The 14724-nt window shown below is 39.4% G+C and overlaps 1 protein-coding gene across 1 annotated transcript; it reads left to right on the top strand.

Moving 5' to 3' along the window:
- Positions 1-3836: 3836 nt before the first annotated feature.
- Positions 3837-14496, top strand: LOC124862381 (tetraspanin-1-like). Its single transcript, XM_047356256.1, has 8 exons — positions 3837-4060; positions 7390-7464; positions 9950-10165; positions 13185-13259; positions 13363-13470; positions 13551-13682; positions 13790-13882; positions 13984-14496. Exons 2-8 carry the CDS (start codon positions 7408-7410, stop codon positions 14041-14043), a joined length of 741 nt encoding a protein of 246 aa, XP_047212212.1. The 5' UTR covers positions 3837-4060; positions 7390-7407; the 3' UTR covers positions 14044-14496.
- The last annotated feature ends 228 nt before the right edge of the window (positions 14497-14724 follow it).

The following is a 14724-nucleotide window of genomic DNA, read 5'->3' as shown; positions in this document are numbered from 1 at the left end:
TATTAAAGGGGTGCAAAAGAGGCCTCATAAACTGGCTACTTTAAGGGAAAGAGATGCAGGTTAATTTGGAAGTGGGCTAGTTGTACCATCTATAGAAAAATGCAAAGAAGGACATTAGTTGTCCGTCTGTGGCTCCATTAGAACAGAGAGACAACTGAGCCAGGAACACTTTCTATGGCAAGGAGCATACATAGCCAATAAACAGTAAAAGCTTCTTCAGTCACTTCATCATGTAAAGAGATACAATTGAACACAAGTTCTGGGCCAGGGGTACTTTCTAAGGAAAATAAAAACAGGGCATACAGTTATTGGCTGCAGTAGCTATTTTGCTAGCTCCATAGAAGGAAAGAGAGAACTTAACATACAGCATTAGGCAAGGCCAGGTTATACAAAAATAAACGGAGAGGGTACACCAAGTCAGAGGCAGTGATGGTTCTTTTAATGGCTCCATGAAAGAATGAGTCGCAGCTGAAAGAGATGCTGGGCCAGGTCTACCTTCTACTGCTAGAGAAATGAAAAGAAACCTGGAACCAATAACCTGGTTTTTCTCTAGCAGGTGATAAGCCCCAGATATGATTTTAAATACAATGTTTACACTGTGTTTGGCTTTATCACACAACATGTAAATAAAGATGAAACTCAGAGGTGTATTTTTTTAACAACGATTTTGATTTATATTCGTGTTTATATGGTTTATTGGTGTCTGTGAGGCAAAAAAGTTAAACTATAACACAGCAAATAAAGTAATATGAGGCCAATTTGATTTAAGTGTTGGCCATGATGACGGTTGTTACATTTGGAGAAAAAATCAGGAAGACTGCTTCCCTAAAAACATCATCCCAACTGCGAAGCACGGGGCTGGCAGTATCATGTTGTCATAGTTTTTTAATGCTGTAGGGATAGATGCACTTCATATAGTAAATGACATCAGGAAATAACATTATGTGAATTAATCAAGTGAATAACTCACCATCTATCAGTTGAAACAAAAACAATGTTTATTAGCTAAACTGAGTGAAGGAGAAATGTCATCTGCGGGAATGAAGGTGTAGTGCAGTTTGCTTCACAACGTCCACATACGTCATTGGGCTGATTTTAATAAATGGTCCATGGCCTCTCTAAGCAATGGAAAAAGAATGTATACGATTCTTTTTAGCCGGGTAAAACAAATCCTGGGGCTTTTGGAGGATAAGGGGTTAATGAAGCTACATCTCAAAACATCAGTCATGGAGTTAAAGATTTAACACAAATGGATCTTCCAAATGAACAGTGACCCTAAACATACCACCAAATTAGTCACAAAGTAGCTTAAGGACAACAAAAGTAAATGTCTTAAAGTGGCCATCACAAAGCTCTCATCCCAATTCCAAAGAACAATTGTGGGCATAGGATGTGTTTGAGAAACCCGAAGAGGACAAGCCATCCTTTTCCGGTCGAGAACCATGGCCTCGGACCTGGAGGAGCTGATCTTCATCCCAGCCGCTTCACACTCGGCTTTCAGTGCCACAGCGCATGCTGTAAGTCTTGGTTAGAGGGGGCCAGCAGGACCAAATTACCTGCAAAAAGAAGAGACGTAATCCCCAAACCAGGGTCCCTGCGGCCCATGGCTACGCCTAGAAATCTGGTCCATAAAAGTTAGGAACTGGACTGGTGACAAAGGGCAGCCCTGCCGGAGTCCAACATTCCCCGGGAACAGGTCTGACTCAGTGCCGGCAATGCGGACCAAACTCCTGCTCCATTTGTACAGACTGGATGGCCCCTAATAAAGGGCCCCCGACTCCGTACTCCTGGAGCACCACCCACAGGGCACCACAAGGAACACAGTCGAATGCCTTCTCTAGGTCCACCAAACGCGTGGACCGGTTGGGCAAACTCCCATGAACCCTCGAGTACCCTGAAGAGGGTGTAGAGCTGGTCTAGTGTTCCACAACTGGGACGAAAACCACACTGCTCCTCCTGAAGCTGAGGTTCGACTATCGGCTGGACTCTCCTCTCCAATACCCTGGCGTAGGCCTTTCCAGGGAGGTTGGGGCGTGTGATCCCCCTGTAGTTGGAACACAACCTCCGGTCACCCTTCTTATGAAGGGGAACCACCTCCCCGGTTTGCCAGTCCAGAGCCATTGTCCCCGACCGCCACGCAATGTTGAAGAGGCTTGTCAACCATGACAGCCACACAACAAACATTTCTTTTTGTACTTAATTGAAATAAAAATGCATACAGCAATAATAATATATTGCATTAGGTAACCGAACAAATGAGATTGTTAATTTTAGTCCTGGAAGCAATGACTCTGAGGGTGTATGGACCTGTGTTCTGAATGAGCAGAAGCCTTCTTATTGTGCAGTTAATACATCAAAAATAATCTTTTCCTACACTGACGTGCCAGCAAACCTCCAACATGTCTACAAGGCAAACAGCTTCTGTTTTTTTTTAACCCTGTCATGTTGTGGAAAGGCAAACAGAACCCTGCTTGTATTGTTTCCTAATTTGACCTGTTTGACCACTTTCCTCTGTTTACTGTAGGATATGTAGAACACCATTTAGTGTTGCAACACATAATATTAAAGTTAAAAATACTGTAGATCACAGATAAAACCTATCTACACTATATACTTTCATGGGGTGTAAAGAATTTAAACTCACTTTATTTCTTTAGCAACAGTTCAAAACTAAAGCAACCTTAATGCACATGTCAAGACAACTTTAATTCATATCCACGTAGAGTCCAACTCAATTCACATTCCATTCGAATCAATATGATTGGGAGGAAATCATTCCAACTTAACCCAATCTTACTGTCAGATTCAGATCAGGATAAATTCGGTCCAAATATAATACAATACAGTCCGATTCAGTTGGTCATAAATTCCCACTTGTTGTCCAGCTGATTGCATGAAGACATTGTTTTCACAGCATTGCCATATCCTGAGTAGGAATTTGGTCAAAGTACAAATTATCAACCTATTCAACAGGCAGAAACTTCCAGTAAAACCAAGCCAATAATTAGCATCTATCTGCCTCAAATAGCTGGAAATTGAAAGGATAGAGGGGAGACGCACAACAAAGACAGCACTGAGCCAGGGTACTTTTTATGGTAAAGAAAAACAAGGGGAGCACACAGAGTTGGTAGCAGTGACTTCTTCAGAGCCTCCATTTCAGAAAGAGACACAGCTAAACAGAGATGCACTGGGCCAAAGGGGTACTTTGGCCCAGGAAAAGCGGGGTACACAAATTCAGTGCAGTGAAAGAAGATGATTTAGCTATTTTTGAGAGAGCTGAACACAGAAGCACTGGGTCAGTCATACTTTCTATGGGGAAAAAAAATAGAAGGCGAGTACATAAGGTTTTTGGCAGCAGTAGCCACTTTGATGGGTGCCTTCTATGGAAAAAGAAAAAGAGACCACAGACAACTTGCTATCCAATAGTCAATTGTGACTCCATTACTTCAACAACTAGTGGAGATGGCAATGAGCACCAATCCACAAAGACTCATATTCTCTCGATTGTAAACCTAAAATCGACTAGTCCAATGGACAGCTTGTCTGTTTCCTGAGATATGAATCTGAAACAGCAGCTGATTTTTATGGAGTGCACTGGAAAACAGATGGATACGTTTTCATCGTTTGCATGCCCTTGGACTATTTGCATGCATGCTATAGGTGTGCTTGTGTCACAACGTTCAGATGATACAAGTGATCTTCTCATCTCTCTTCCTCCCTCCCGCTGGAGCTAAAAAGCCCAGCTCCATGGTGATGTGTTATTACACAGCTGCTGTGGTCACACCCACTCACCCTCCCCTTCCTGGTGCTTATAACTAGGCTCACATTAATATGATACCGCTTAGAAAGTACTCCCAATGCTCTTTTGTGTGCAACAGAAAGAAAAGGGCAGAGGCAAACTAAGGAGGCAGTCAATATATTCTGGGTTATTTATTGAAGACAGAGATTTCCTGTGTTTCTGTGACCTCACTGTGTTCTCCTACAACAGCCTCCACCTCAGTAGTGAAGGTAGAATCTGAAGCAAACCACAAAGCTCTTCACTGGACTTCTACTTTAACAGGTAAGTCACTCAGTAACCTAATTTTGTAACTTTTGGCTTGTGAAAGGGATTCATCTGTTTAGTGTTTTCCAGTCTTGTTATTTGTAGCAACATGGCGAGGGATCCGTCCAACAATGATCCCTTGTCTCCTGGGACCTGCCCCCAATTATTTTCCTGAATGCAGCCCTTTGAGATTTATCCATCTTTGTTTTTGATGAAAATCTGTGACTCAGAGACAGTTTGCTTTTTCCGATCCAAGAGAAGCGATTACAAACTACTTACTCTGGGAACATTTGGCACAGAAATTAACGGTGTACACTTCAAGCACTCGCACCTGCCTTTTTCCACCTCTATTGGAGTTTCTGCTTGCAGCTCATTTTTCATACTACGCTGGGGCACTGGGAGATTTTCATGTGACTTTAGCTTGTTAATACATCACTTAGGAGACTCCTTAGTGTCAGAGTGCAAGTGCTGACCACAAGGAAGCAGGAAAGGTTTCTGAGCAGTAAGAACATTGCTGGAGTGTCCAGGCAACAGCTCATCACATTTTGGGCACCACCCAGCCAGTGAACTTATGATTAACTTTTCGTTAACAGTTCGTTAACCACTTCCTGCTTTTCTTAAGATACATGTTTTGTACGAAAGAAATACTTGGAAATAATGTTAATGACACAAATCTATAAAGCTATTTGTTTAATAATGGGTATTGATAAATAATCTAGGAGGTAAGAGCACACAGATGATTGTTGTTCTTAAAAAGAAGCTTGTTGCTATAGACAATAGGGATCTGCCCTGTCTTTGTCATTGTCTTTGGGAATACAATTTATTTGTTCTGCTCCACCACACAAAGACCACTGTTCCCCTTCTTGGATGCTACAAACATAAAAGCTTTCAAAGAAAGCAAACCTAAAAGTGACTCTGAAGGAGTAGTCGTTTGCTGAAGACAAACTGTTTAAGAGTTTTATGTATTCGTAAGAGTTCTTTAAACACTGTCTGAATAAGATAATGTGTGGGTACATAAATAAATTCACATAAAGGTATTGTTAATACCGTATTGTTGTGAGTTTGGGGTTATATATTTTCCAATTAATTCATACCCCAATTTGGAACCCAATGTACCCCACCCTACTTCTGTTTTGTACTTGTAAACGAAACATTTAATGCCCTCGGCCATAATAGCATATTAGTTTCAGTGGTTTGGATGGTGGTCCTTTCAGCTCCTTTCCATTTCGCACTTTAGCAGTTTTGTCCGTTTTGTACTGGATTTGTTTTCACATACGAAACCAAAAAAATCATTCATGCGTGGGTTTGCACCTGCCAGGGGGTTGTCACGATCCTGCTTTGACAATCAACAATTTATAGTCGTTTTACAACATTCATAGTCCACTGCAATAAATGTGGTTTGAGGACTCCAAAAATGTATATCTACCAGCAGAAGGTCCCTCAGAATTAGGCCATTTTAGGCTGAGCCAACTGGGATAAACAGAGGTCAGAACCACAATAAACTGAAATGTGTTGTAATGCAATGTGTCACTGCTTGTGAAATGGAAAAAATAAGAGTAGGAACTGACCTGGAGCCCTTTTCAAACAGACTGAATTAAATAATGCAGAAGTATTTTAATCAACAACAGTTTTCTGCTTCAACTTTGTACCATTTTGAACTCATTTGTTTAACTTTCCACTTCTATTTCAGTGTTTCTGATCTTTGTTTGTCAGTTGACTTCAATGAATGTTGAGAGATGTCACTTCTGACTAAAAAAAATTAAATTGGAGTGACCTTCTGCTTGAAGATAATATTTATCAGCCACGCAACCACATCTCATGCCCGAGTAGACTGTACTTTCCCTACAGTGCACTATTAGGAGATGAAGGAATGTTATTTTTAATCACTGGTTTATCACCTGGATTCAAAACTGATGATTCAGTACTTCTTTATAATGTAGTCATGGATATTTTAAAGGAAACCAGGTTGTACAACAATGATAAGTAATATCTGAAGTTGCTCGGAGTTATTTTTGCTTGATCATATTTCCTAACTTAACTGGCCAAAAAAGATCAAAACCAAAATTACAAGGAATAAGATGTAATAAAAACTTTTTTGCAAACCTTTTGGTAGGTTCCTGTTTTATTGTAAATAGTCTGGCCCTTTCTGTTCTGTGTTTCCTTTGCTTCCTGGTTTCTTACTGTTTCTGAGTCCCCCAGTCTCCTGTTGGCTTTGAGTCTTTCTTATATCTAGTTGTGTTCTGTTTGTGTTATTCTTATGAGTTTCTGGTCTTTGCTCAGTGTCTGTTCTGAAATTCATTCTCGTTGATTCCCCCCGTCTCTGTTCTTTCAGCCGCTTCCACTCTGCTCATTACTCTCATCTGTTTATTTTTGTATCATGAAACTTCTTTATTGCATTTGGGTTTTCCACAACCGTCACCACCTTTCTGTGACAGTATTTGAGATTAGAGCATTGTTATGATTAGCTCCAAAATTTATCAGAATATACCTAACTACCAAGCAAAATAAACGGATAGACTTTGGTTAACTCCACTGTCATGAAAAAGGTTTATCTATGAGTGAAATGGATGTTGGAGGGGAGGAAATGGCAACACGTGGGTATGAAAAAGCAAAGAAGCGAGCTGACAAAGAGCGCAGTGGTTCTGATCTCTATTTGGGCAATCTGACCTGAAATATGAGAGATGTCTTCTGGTCAAACCAGTATTACTCTGAGAACCATGTGTTCTGAGAGCTGACCACTCCTGTGTCGCTTTACATAGTGACATAGGAGGCTTTCTGTCTTTACTGTAATGTAGAGCACATGTCCATCCAATTGGCCAAAAACCTCAAACTAAAATGTATGACATTGTTTTAGAAACAGCGTTTCTCATCAGTAACAGCTAAATGTGCTTTCTTAGAATGCTTATAAATACCTGGTATGTTGTTTGAAAATAAATCTCTGAAAATTGAGAGGCTCACTTCCTCAATTGTCATCTCTCCCCTCCCACTATGTGTCTCCATGTTCCAGGAAAGGTGACGTGTGTAATAAACACCATATAAAAGCTTCCGGTACTTCAAATGTTTATTAAGCTCACAAAAAGGTATAAAGAGCAGAGTTGTGAAATAATTTACTGTTCCTGCCCTGTTTCTCCCACAACTGAAAGGGCCTATCCAAATTTAATCACCTCAGGTCCAAATCATAAGCAACTCAATACAGTACTCCAAGTGAGATGATTCATCCTGACATGTACATGATCAAATATTCTTCTATTTTGGTATGATGATGAGCAATATGATTAAAAGTACAGAAAAATCTATGAATAAAACCTAAAAAATTTTAAAACATGCCTGTTTTTTTGCCACTGTAGGAACTATCAGCTGAAAAAATGGGATGCTTTGGATTCCTCAAAGCCATGATGTTTGCTTTCAATGGCATCATCTTTGTAAGTAACTTTCACTTTTTTAATACAACTAATTAACCTTTTATTTTACATGAACATGTGAATGTTTTGGAAAATAAGGCATGCAAATAAAAAATGATACATTCCTCCATTGTGGAAGGCACCCAGGGAGGATTGGGATTGCATATTACTGTATTCAAACAGGTTATTCAGTCATACCAGACTTTTCCCATGAGTTTGCCAGATACAGTGTCTGCAGCCTGACCCTAGTCAGCTTTAAAGAAACACAGTTAAGCAAAAACAACACCAATTCCAGTAAGGTCTGGACGTTGTGTATCATTCTAAAAAAAATCAAACAGAATACAATGATTTGCAAATCCTAATTTATTCTTTATTCTTGTGAAGCAATTTGTGATTTTTATCTGTGAAAGTTCCTATATAAATAAAAATGACTTTCTTACTTATTTATATGCAAATTGAATACAATAAAAAGACAAGATATTTAATGTTAAAACTGATAAACTTTATTATTTTGTTTTTTTGCAAATATTCTCACTCACTTTAAATTTGTTGCTTGCAACAAATTCCAACAAAGCTGGAACAGGAACATGTTTGCCTCTGTGTTACGTCACCTTTCCTTTTAACACTCAATAAGTGTTTGGGAACTGAGGACACTAATAGTTGAAGTTTTGTAGGTGGAGCTCTTTCCCATTCTTGCTTGATGAACAACTTCAGTTTCTCAACAGTCCAGGGTCTCTGTTGTCATATTTAGTGCTTCATAATGCTCCACACATCTTTTATGGGAGACAGGTCAGGACTGCAGACAGGCCAGTCTAGGACCAGCACTCTTTTACTACGAAGCAACACTGTTGTAACACGTGCAGAATGTGGCTTGGCAACGTCTTGCTGAAATAAGCAGAGACGTCCCTGACAAAGAAGTTGCTTGGATGGCAGCAGATGTTGCTCCAAAACCTGTATGTACCTTTTAGCATTAATGGTGCCTTCACAGATGTACAAGTTACCCGTGCCATGGGCACCGACACACCCCCACACCATCACAGATGCTGGCTTTTGAACTTTGCGCTAAAAACAATCTGGATAGTATCTCTTTGACCTGGAGGATACGACTTCCATGATTTTCAAAAACAATTTAAAATGTGAACTCTTCAGACCACAGCACACGTTTTCCCTTTGGGTCAGTCCATCTCAGAGGAGCTCAGAGTCACAGAAGCCTATGGCGTTTCTGGGTGTTGTTGATAGATGGCAGAGTTTTAACTTGCACTTGTAGATGTAGACATGAACTGTGTTAACTGACAATGGTTTTCTGAAGGGTTCCTAACACCACATGCTAATATCTGTTACAGAATGATGTCGGCTTTTAATGCAATGCCTCCTGAGGTTGTCAAAGTCATAGGCATTCAATATTGGTTTTCAGCCTTTCCACTTATGTGCAGAGACTTGCCCAGATTTGCTGAATCTTTGATGATATCATGGAATGTAAATGATGAAATCTATAAATTCCTCGCAATTGTAAATTGAGAAACGTTCTTGAACTGTTGGACTATTTGCTCACACAGTTGTTCACAAAGTGGTGAACCTCGCCCCATCCTTGATTGTGAACGACTGAGCCTTTCAGGGATGATCCTTTTATACCCAAAAATGACACTCAGCTGTTTCCAGTTATTCTGTTCACCTGTGGAATATTCCAAACTGGTGTTTTCTGAGCATTCCTTATCTTTCCTAGTCTTTAGTTGCTCCTGTCTCAGCTTTTTTGGAACAGGTTGCAGGCATCAAATTTAAAATAAGTGAATATTTGCAACAACAAAAAAAGTACAGTTTGAATATTAAATATTTTGTCTTTGTAGTGTGTTCAACTACGTATAGGTTGAACAGGATTTGGAAATCATTGTATTCTGTCTCTATGTACATTTTACCCAACGTCCCAACCTTATTGGAATTAGGGTTGTACAGACATCTTGTGGCCATATTGAAGAAAGCATCAATCCCAAATTCCATCTGCTAAAATAACCAGTCAATAGACTGGATCTGGATTTGTGGAAAATGTGGAAAAAGTCTGTGTTCCGCCCACACATAAAACCTTGGATTTTATTCATTATATTCTATCTCGGAAATAAAAACCTGCTGGGGTTTATTTTTGTTTTATGTCTTTTGCTTATAATGATTGTCTTCTTAGTCCATTTTACAAGTCACTTTATAAGACTTTGTTCGAACCCTAACACCCTAAACCTTGAAATGTGTTTTTAAACAGCTGGAAGAGCTCCAAATTTAAACTTCTGAAGCTAAAGATACTGATATTATGTGCTAAAAATCTGTCATTTCTTATAAACCCATTGAGTACAGTTAATTTCCCTGTTGTGTAACTACAGCAACATAATGAGGCATTCAGTAGTGTTCCAGCAGTGAAGTGTAGTTTTTCAGGTCATGCTTGACATTCTGAGTTCTCTTCTAACTCTCTAGAATTTCCCTTGTTTTGTACTCATTCCATCTTTTCTTCTCTCCCATTTAGCTGGCAGGGATTGCCATCCTGGGCGTGGGGATCTGGGTGAAGGTAGACAGTGGCTCCATCTTCAGCTTTCTTGGAAAAATTGAAAATGTTCCACCAGAACTTAGTCAGGTACTCAACGTGGGATACCTGTTGATTGCCATTGGTGGTCTCCTGGTCATCATCGGCTTTCTTGGCTGCTGTGGGGCCATCAAGGAGAGCAGGTGCATGCTGCTGCTGGTAAGCCTTTTTCTGCTGAGTTTTTAAGGTGGCCAAAGTAGCAGTTTTATGTTTTTTGTATCTACTTTTTTGGTGTAATATGAAAGTTTTGGTCATGCAATTTAATTAATTAGTATATAATCAAGATGTTTCAGTAATACAATTTGCAAAAGGGAAATATATATTTGATATACCTTAAGTGGTTCTGCTGTTAATTTTCCTGATAACTGCATACAGCTAATGCAACCCCAAAAGTCTGTTTCTTAAAAAATCTAAATATTACATTAGACAAATAACAAGAGGAAGTTTTTATACAGAAAGGTTATGGCCTGCACAATCACGAGGAACACAGATGACTTCACAGTTGTCCACCAGACAGTCATTGATGCCGTGCATAAGAGAACGTTCAGTCAGAACAGGACAGTGCTAAAGAAGCTGGCTTTTTTCAAAATAGTTTGTCTAACCATATTAATGGAAGGTTGAGTGGAAGGAAAATGTGTAGTCATAAAGTGCACCAGAAACAGTCTTGTTTGGCGGTGATTCAAAAGGCCAGGATTTTGAAGAGCTACCACACACAGATGTCTCCAGGACATGGACTATACCTTTCATATTCCTTGTGTTGATTCACTCCTAAACCAGCAAAAATGTCAGAAGCAGCCTAAATAGATGGAGGAAAATGACTGGGCTGTTTCTCAGTGATCTAAAGTCCTCATTTCAAAAGGTAAACTTTGCATTTAATTTCAATATCAAGGTCCCAGATTCTTGAGGATGTGTGGGGAGGCACAGAATCCAAGCTGCTATAGGTCCAATGTGAAGTTTCTGCATTCACACTGGACCTATAATCTGGCTCAGCTGTCTACCAGAACTTTTAAGACTGCACACTGCAAAAAGTAACAGTTCTTTAATGACCTTGGCATCTCTGTGCATGATTAATGAGGGACAACAGTGCCAGACATGGAGAAGAGAAGAAAGCCGCTATTGCAAGCTGGGCTTCCTTAAGATCACAACAGAGCCAAAGACTGGTCACCTTCATGCCACACTGTACTGACGCAGAAATTCATGATAAATGAGCCCCAGGTGAAAAAAACACAGTACAGTGCATGGATGTAGTTTTCAGTAGGCAAATATTTCTGTATTAAAAATCTTTCTTTATTGATGTAATGTAATGTTTTAACTACCCAGCTCCTCTGCAGCAAAGCACTGAAACGTTCACCATGTTTTATGAAATTCTTCAACATAATTTACCTAATAATTGCTCAGATGTACTTCCCTGTTCTTTTCTGACTGTGACAGTATAATAAAGAACAATAAATTATAATTAACTTATGCTAAACAGGGAGAAGGTGTACTCTCCAGATTTAGAGAAAATATCACAGATTTAACAATTAAATTCCAGCCTTGCAATTAGTACTCTATTTATGCTGGTTGGGGAATTTAGTCAGTGTCTGACAGAGACAGACAAGCCGCCAAGCAATAACAAATTAATAAAAAAATCCATCCAACCTTTAAATTACATATACCTGCTTACCCATACCTATCTCCAGCAGTCATTGGGCGACAGGCGGTGGATAATCTGGTCAGGGGAACACAGAGAAACATGTCCACGCATGGACGGGGAGAACATGCAAACTCAATGGGGAAAGGCCCTAGGCCAGGATTTGGACCCAGGACCTTTTTGCTGCAGGGCAACAGTGCTAATCACTTCACCACCATGCAGTCTTAATGATCCAACCATTAATTTTATTAGCTTGTTATTACAGAGTTGGGTCATTGCTTTCCACACTTCCAGTTTCAGTGCATCATGCAATGAGTAGCAGAATAGGTTATATTAACCATCTAGAGCCACTTTCCACTTCTCATGCATGCACAAATTCACACATAACCAAATTAGAAATAATCGTTAACCCAATGTCTGTGTTTAAAACTTGGGTAGACATCCAATATAGCTGAGGGAAATCAGCTATATTGGTCAATTCAAGGTTCAAACATGTGCGTTTCTCATTGCAATGTGGCAGTTATAATCACCTGGGGCCTAAAGTACGAAACATAGGCCTACTTAGGCACAAAAACCTTGTGGCGCAATGTTTTACGCACAACTCGGCATGTACTATAATAAAAGTTGCTTAAAAGTGTGCGGAAATCCACGGAAAATATGGACCTGCCGTGAAAATGTGCGGTAGCCACACAAACTGTTTAGGCAACAATAATAGACAACAGAGAACCAAAATTCACATAAATCCATTGAAGTACGACTCCATTCACTTTTATTTTATGGAGCATCAAACTTGATGATCTTTCATGAGTTTGAACACCTCTGTGAACACCTCTGTGTCTGAACAACTCAGGTTGTTCAGACACAGTCTCTCTTGGCGTTTATCCGCTGAAGGGAACCGGTTCGGGCTGTAACAGCACCGTTGCCATGGTTATTTGGACACGTGGTAGGTGCTTTCCGGTTAGTAATACTACTTTGCATATGGGGCAGGAACCGCGCAGTCCAAGCGTCACATTTGATTTATTTGTGCGGGACAAGTTTCAGCATTGCTCTCTACCTTTACTGTAAAACCTGCGCACCCTTTCTAACATGAGGCCCCAGGTCATGTATCCTCATTGTACCAAATCTACACCATCAAACTGCTCATCCAATCCTACCAGAACCAGAACCAAAGCTGAATCATGAAGTTGAGGAGTAACTTCTAACGTTTTATGTGTTTTTTGCACTAATGCACAAATAGCATCAAGCTGGCTGGATTAATGAGTGTTTAGATTCTTGTAGAGATTTCTGCTGTAATTCCTGAATTGAGCTGTACAACCAGAGTTGCAATGAATGCAGAAAATAGTGCAATGGTCATAAATGCTTCTTAAGTTCTTCTGAGTTTGATTCAACTACTAACAAAGTTTGCATGTTTTACCAAACTGCCTCATATGTTGATCAGAAGCTGAAAGGTTTGTGAACTCAAACAAAAAGAAAATACTACCAAACCCATCCTAATGCTAAGCTAATAGTTATCAGTAACATCCGTAATTCTGTTCTTCTTCCCAGTTTTTTATGATAGTCTTGCTGGTCTTCATCGCCGAGGTTGCAGGGGCAGTGGTTATTTTGGTTTTCAGACCACTGGTAAGTCACTGACAGAGTTCAGACGAAGGAACCTCATTACAAGATAATGTGGAAACCTTCAGACAAGATATAAGATCTAATATTGTATGTTGTTGTTTATTAGGCAGATGAACTGTTTGAAAAGGTTGGCACAGCAGCAGTTGCGAACATCAAAAAAGACTTTGGGGAAAATGCTGACATTACTGGACTGTGGAATACTACTATGGACACGGTACAGACGTTTTCTGAACAGTGATATCTCTCCATTGCAAAGATTCCTCAAAGCTTATCTAATCTGCTCTCTCTTCGCAGTTAAAATGCTGTGGATACTACAACTTCACAGACTTCACAGATTCCCCATATTATAAGATGCAGGGCAGTAACTATCCACCCCAGTGCTGCTTGAACTCGGGGCCTTGTAATCAAACTGTGGCTGATAGCAAAGTATGAATGTTGAATCTAATTGGAAAATATTTAAATTACTAAAATAATTTGGTAATTGTTTGTCAAAACCTATGGTAAAATAAAGGTCTGTGTTGTACTTTCAACAGAAAAAAGATGGGTGCTTCCTAAAGATCAAACAGTTGATTGATGACAACACAGTCGTGATTGTGGCGGTCGCTCTTGGGATTGCTGCCCTTGAGGTAAGACCCCAACCTCAATTTATAAATACAACATATAGACAGGTGATGATTTTGCTATTTAGTGTGCATTGTTTTATTGTGATGTTTTTTGTTCTCCTCAGATATGTGCCATGATTGTCTCAATCATACTATACTGCAGAATAAAGTCTACAGGAGCCTAACTATGAGCAGTAAGGGATCACTTCAGTCACTGAATTCCTGCATCACCTTCTACAAAGTCTCATCGCTGAAAACATCTACTGTAATGTCAGGTCATGTGCAATAGAGGACAACTGAATGATATTTTTACTATATGTCAATGTATCAATTAAATTTGATTTATAGATCTAAAATAATAACTTTTTCATAAATCATCTAGAAATACCACCAGCCACACATATGTTATTGTATATATCAAAACTGGCTAAAGGGTTAAACACATATCCAGTAAATGGGGAATTACATGATGCTGTTTCTGTAATAATGAAGCAAAAGCTGGTTATTGTTTTATGAAGGGGAAGTAGTGAAAAATTTACGAGAGCTTCTTGTTTAATAAATCCAGTAGTTGGATAATAGTTGTTTGTAGGTTGTTAATTGATACATATTTGCAATAAAGTCCATATTTCCAAGTAAAATGTTCTAATTTTGTTGCTGTTGTCGAGTTATTGAACTGAATTTAAAGGGCAATCAACCATTTCATCGCTGGTTAACCTAAAAGTCTTAAAAGCATAAAACCTTACTTATTTGACACATAAAGGTCTTTGGAGCAGCACCTCTTTAAAAAAGAAAGACACACCCATAAATGGATGATGATGTAGTGTTTGTAACACTAGAGCTTTACTGTCTGTCATTGTAAACAGAAA

The sequence above is a fragment of the Girardinichthys multiradiatus genome, chromosome X, assembly GCF_021462225.1.
Source record: "Girardinichthys multiradiatus isolate DD_20200921_A chromosome X, DD_fGirMul_XY1, whole genome shotgun sequence".
In the NCBI taxonomy this organism is placed as follows: domain Eukaryota; kingdom Metazoa; phylum Chordata; class Actinopteri; order Cyprinodontiformes; family Goodeidae; genus Girardinichthys; species Girardinichthys multiradiatus.
This window is presented reverse-complemented; position numbering and strand designations above follow the sequence as displayed.